Raw genomic sequence first — 5,610 nt, 5'->3', positions numbered from 1 at the left:
TGCAGCAACTGGCGTCGCCCAGGCCGTTGCGCTGCTGCTGCAGCACTCCGGGGGGCCCCCGCGGCGCCAGGGGCACCGCCGGGATCAGCAGCAGCAGCAGCAGCAGCAGCAGCAGCAGCAGCAGCAGCAGCAGCAGCAGTGGACAGGCCGGACAAGAAGCACTGGACTCCGCTGCTGATTGCTGTCACTAAGGAACACTTGGGCTGCGTGCGGCTGCTGCTGGATGCTGGGGCGAGTCCCCACAGGCTGCTGTGTCACCGCTGCGCGCCCTGCAGGGGCAGCAGCAGCAGCGCAGCAGCAGCAGCAGCAGCAGCTGCTGCTGCTGCTGCCGCGGACCAGCAGCAGCAGCAGCAGGACCCGCAGGCGCCAGACGCGGCCCCCGGCAAACAGCTCCAAGCGGCAGCTGAGGAGAGCAACCCACCCAGCAGCAGCAGCAGCAGCAGCAGCAGCAGCGGCGCAGCGGCGCCGCTGCAGACGTGGAGCGCAGCAATCCACTTTGCTGCTATCAAAGGGAATATTCCAATTTCCGAGTTGCTGCTGCAGCACGGAAGCACAGGTGGGAACTTTTTCTTTTTAATCCTTTTAATTTCTTTTTAATTTCTTTTTTAATTCGTTTTTAGTTTCCTTTTAATTTCTTTTTCTTTCTTTCTTATTTCTTTTTTAATTTCTTTTTAATTTCCTCTTTGTTTCTTTTTTCTCTTTTTCTCGCCACTTTTTTATCTCTTCTAAACCCCTTTTTGTCTCCCCTTTGTCCTTTCTTTCTGGGGCTTAGGGTTTAGGGTTTAGGGTTTAGGGTTTAGGGTTTAGGGTTTAGGGTTTAGGGGTTGTTGCATGAGGCCCAAACCCTAGGGCCTGTTTTGAGGGTTTAGGGTTTCGCGTCCAGCCCAACCCAACGCCCAGGGCTCCCCCTGAGGGCCTAGGGTTTAGGGTTTAGGGTTTAGGGTTTAGGGTTTAGGGTTTAGGGTTTAGGGTTTGGGGTTTGCAGTGAACGACTTGGACTCGGACAAAAGGCCTCCGCTGCACTACGCGGCTTGTCGAGATAAACCCCAATACGTCCAGTGGCTGCTGCAGAAAGGTATTTTATTATTTATTTATTTATTTATTTATTTATCTTTATTTATTTATTTATTTATTTATTATTTATTTGTTATTTATATATTTATTTGATTTATTTATTATTTATTTATTATTTGTTTATTTGCTTGTTTGTTTATTATTTGTTTATTTGTTTATTTGTTTTGTTGTTTATTTTTTCACCCATTTGTTTATCTATTTACTTATTTATTTATTTATTTATTTATTTATTTATTTCAATTTGATTTGACTAACTCGATTGAATTGGATTTAATTTAATTTAACCAATTTGGTCTATTTAATTTAATTTAATTAATGCAATTTAACTTGATTTGATTTAATTGATTTAATTAATTAATTTAATTTAATTTAATTTAATTAATTTAATTTAATTTAATTTAATTTATTTACTTTAATTAATTTAATTTATTTTATTTTAATTAATTTGTTTTTAACTCGTTTGGACCTGCTGATATGAATGGCCGTGGGGCCTTTAAAGCAAATCAAATCAAATAAATTAAATTAATTAAATTGAATTAGATCAATTAAATTAAATTAAATTAATTAAATTGAATTAGATTAATTAAATTAAATTAAATTAATTAAATTGAATTAATCAAATTAAATTAATCAAATTATTATTTATTTATTTATTAGGAGCTCGTCTGGACGGCCTTGGGGCGTTTCCAGCAGTTCAAAGAAATCCGAAAAAAGCCAAAAAAAGAAATAAAACAAATAAACAAAAAGCAACAAATAAATAAATAAACAAATAAACAAATAAACAAATAAATAAATGATAAACAAATAAATAAATTAATTAATTAATTATTTGTTTGTTTATTTTTGTTAGGAGCTCGTCTGGACCTGCTGGACGTGAACGGCCGGGGGGCCTTCCATGCTGCAGCAGCAAAAGGCAATCTGCAAACTGCGCAGCTGCTGCTGGAAGCAGCAGCACCAAAGTTGCTGCTGCTGCTGCTGCTGCAGCAGGACAGTTGGGGCCTCACTCCCGAGGCCCTGGCCAAGCTGCACGGCCACAGGTCCATGGTCAGTTCTTGTGTTTTGTTATTTTGTTTTATTTGTTTTGTTTTGTTTTGTTGTTTTCTTTGTTTCATTATTTTGTTTGTTTTATTTGTTTTGTTTTGTTGTTTTGTTTGTTTGGCTTTTTTACTTTTTGTTTTGTTGTTTTGTTTTGTTTGTTTTGTCTAGTTTGTTTTATTTGTTTTGTTTTGTTATTTTGTTTGTTTTGTTATTTTGCTTGGTTTATTTTTTTGTTTGTTTTATTTGTTTTGTTTCGGTACTTTGTTTGTTTTATTAATTTTTCTGTTTTATTTGTTTTGTTTCGTTATTTTGTTTGTTTTGTTTATTCTTTTTGTTTTGTTATTATTTTGTTTGTTTTGTTTATTATTTTGTTTACTTTGCTTGCTTTATTATTTTATTTTTTTAATTTTGTTTATTTTATTTGTTTTGTTTATTTTGTTTAGTTTTGATTTGTTTTCGTTTAGTTTTGGTTTTTTGATTCGTTTTTGTTTAGTTTTGTTTGCCTTTTTATTTGTTTTATTTCTTTTTTGGCGTTTTTGGACTTTTTAAATTTCTTTTTATTTTCTTTTTTCTTTTGAGTCTTTAATTAATTCTTTTTATTTCTTTTTGACTTTTTTATTTCTTTGCAGTTTCTTTTCTCTTTTTGTTCTTTGTTTTTATTTATAGTTTGCATCGTTTCGTTGCTGTACTCCGCTGCTGCTGCTGCAGCTGCTGCAGCTGCTGCTGCAACTGGTGTTGCTGTGGCTACTTGTGCAAGTGGCGCTGCTGCTGCAACTTGTGCTGCTGCTGCTTGTGCAACTGGTGCTGCTGCTGCTGCTTGTGCTGCTGCTGCTGCTGCAGCACTTGCTGCTGAAGTCTTACCGGGAAGCAATTGAGCCGCAGGTGAATATGGAGGAAGCAGCAGCAGCAGCAACAGCAAAAGCTGTGGGGGCCCAGGGCCTTTCTGCTGCTGCTGTGTCTGCAACAATTGCTGAAGTCCTCGCCACGGGGCTCCAGGTAAGTTTATTTTATTTTATTTATTTAATTTATTTTACTTTTATTTATTTTATTTTCATTTATTTGCTTCCTCAAGTCCCCTCATTTGCTCATGCTCCTTTTGTTTTTGTTTTTTATTCTGTTTTCTTTTTTGTCTTGACTTGCTGCTGCTGCTGCTATTGCTGTTGCTGTTTGCGCTGCTGCTGCGGCGGCGTTCGCCGGAGCTGCCGTTGCTGCTGCTGCAGCTGTTGCTTCTGATGTTGCTGTTAATGCTGCTGCATCTGCTGCTGCTGCTGCCGCTAATTTTGGCTGCTACAGCTGCTGCTGCTGCTAATTTTGCTGATGCTGCTGCCAAGTCTGCTGCTGCTGCTGCTCCCCCATTGAAGCAACAGAAGCCCAAAGTCCTTTTCATAGCCCCCCGCCACTGCTGCTGTTGCTGCTGCTGCTGCTGCTGCTTAGGAGCTGAAGAAGTCGAAGCTTCTCCGCGCTGTGCAGCGGCTGGGCACTTTGCCCTGCCTGAAGGCTTACCAGCAGACTCTCATGATTCAAGCCCTCGGTTAGCAGCAGCAGCAGCAGCAGCAGCAGCAGCAGCAGCAGCTAGCAGTAGCGGCAGCAGCAAGGTGCTGTAGGCTGTCTGAGTAACTGGCCTATTTAATTAAATTTAGTTTCCCTCATCTTTTCTATTTCTCCAAAAGCCCTTTTCCCGTTTGCTTCTTGGCCTATAATCTGCTGCTGCTGCTGCTGCTGCTGCTGCTGCTGCTGTGTTCAGGCGGGATGCTGGTGGCGGACGGCAGCCGCCGCAAAACAGCAGGAGGAGTTTTCTTTACTGTTTTAAATGAATTTGCAAAAGAGGGACAAATCTCCAGAGAAGACCTCGCCTTCGTCAACGCAGTCAGCTGCTGCTGCTGCTGCTGCTGCTGCTGCTGTGGATGCTGCTGCTGTAGATGATGCTGCTGCTGTGGATGCTGCTGCTGTGGCTGTGGCATCTGCTGCGGCTGCGGGTGTGGTTGCTGCTGCGGCTTCTGCTGTTGTTGCTGCTGCGGCACCTGCGGCTGCTGCTTCCGTGTCTGCTGCTGAGCAGCAGCAGCAGCAGCAGCAGCGGCAGCAGCAGTTGCTTCTGCGGTGTTCTTGAGGCTTACATACCCCCTGGCGTGCGCTCAGCAGTTTGGGCTTCTTGCTTTTACATTGTTCCGCTTTTGCTGCTGCTGCTGCTGCTGCTGCTGCTGCTCTTCCAGGAAGACTGCGAAACGCAAAAGGCGATGCGGCGCCGGGCGAGGCCCATGCTGGAAGTTGCTGCGAGGCCCCCTCCTGCTGCTGCTGCTGCTGTTGCTGCGCCTGAAGCTGCTAACTATGGAGCGCTGCAGCAGCCACGACAGCAGCGGCAGCCGCAGAGGCAGCAGCAGCAGCAGCGACAGCAGCCAGCGCAGCAGCAGCAGCGGCAGCAGCAGCAACCGCAGCAGCAACAGAGCCAAAGGCAAGGAAGGAGCCAGCAGCAGCAGCAGCAGCAGCGTCCCCAGTCACAACGCCAGCAGCAGCAGCAAGGTCGGGCGCGGCAACAGCCGCAGCAGCAGGCTGCAGCTGCACAGCAGCAGCAGCAGCAGCAGCAACAGCAGGAGGAGGAAGAGTCCTCGGGCGCGTCATCTCCGGCCAGCGGCTCTTATGCTTCCATTGTTGCTGCTATGTCGAGCAGCAGCAGCGAGGCCCTGCAGGCGCCTGCGCAGTCCGTGGGCAGCAGCAGCAGCAACAACGCAGCAGCAGTAGCAGCAGCAGCGCAGCAGCAGCAGCCCTTTCCGTACCCTCTTTTCGCTATGAGCCCCTTCTGGCCTTTGGGCTTCCCAGGGGCCATATCGCCTCCTGCTGCTGCATGCAAAGCGGGCAGCAGCTCTTGGGGTGCAGCAGCAGCAGCAGCTGCTGCGCAGCAGCAGCAGCTTGCTGCTGCTGTGGCAGCCTCTGCCGCAATGAGCTTCTCTGCACCGCCCCTGTCAGTGCAGCAGGCTGTTGCTGCTGCGCAGCAGCAGCAGCTGCAGCAGGCTGCACTGGCTGCTGCAGGGTTTCCCACAATACTGAAGCAGCAGCAGCAGCAGCAGCGACGCGCAGCGCCTTCTAGCCCTACCAAGCCGAGGCGGCAGCAAACGAGCAGAAGTGCAGCAGCAGCAGATGCAGCAGCAGCAGCAGAAACCACCGAGACGCCGCAGCAAACTGTAAAGCTTAGCAGGAGGAGCAGGACGGACCAGCAGCGGCAGCAGCAGCAGCGGCAGCAGCAGACGCAGCCACAGACGGACACGCAGATGCTGCTTGAGAAGATCCAGCAGCAGCAGCTGCAGTTGCAGCAGCAGCAGCAACAGCTGGAGCAGCTGCAGCTGCAGCAGCAGCTGCAGCAGCAGCAGCAGCTCCAGCAGCAGAAACTACTCGCAAAGGGAGCCGGAGTGCAGCAGCAGCGCGACCGGCCGGGGGCCCCCAAAGGCGGGAGGCCCCCCCGGGGCCCCCGCTACTAACAAGGGTTTAGGGTTTAGGGTTTAGGGT

At 47.1% G+C, this 5,610-nt stretch overlaps 1 protein-coding gene across 1 annotated transcript; it reads left to right on the top strand.

Annotated features, from left to right (window-relative positions):
- Positions 1-22: 22 nt before the first annotated feature.
- ETH_00014120 (uncharacterized protein) lies at positions 23-5,582 on the top strand (the record flags this gene model as incomplete). The annotated part of the gene is made up of 7 exons (XM_013380545.1): positions 23-556; positions 986-1,075; positions 1,925-2,118; positions 2,953-3,108; positions 3,547-3,643; positions 3,857-3,978; positions 4,323-5,582. Coding segments are annotated over 7 exons (2,453 nt in total), but the record flags the coding sequence as incomplete, so codon positions are not given.
- Positions 5,583-5,610: the final 28 nt, after the last annotated feature.

This window comes from Eimeria tenella, genomic scaffold (assembly GCF_000499545.2).
Source record: "Eimeria tenella Houghton genomic scaffold, Eth_scaff693, whole genome shotgun sequence".
In the NCBI taxonomy this organism is placed as follows: Eukaryota; Apicomplexa; class Conoidasida; order Eucoccidiorida; family Eimeriidae; genus Eimeria; species Eimeria tenella.
This window is presented reverse-complemented; position numbering and strand designations above follow the sequence as displayed.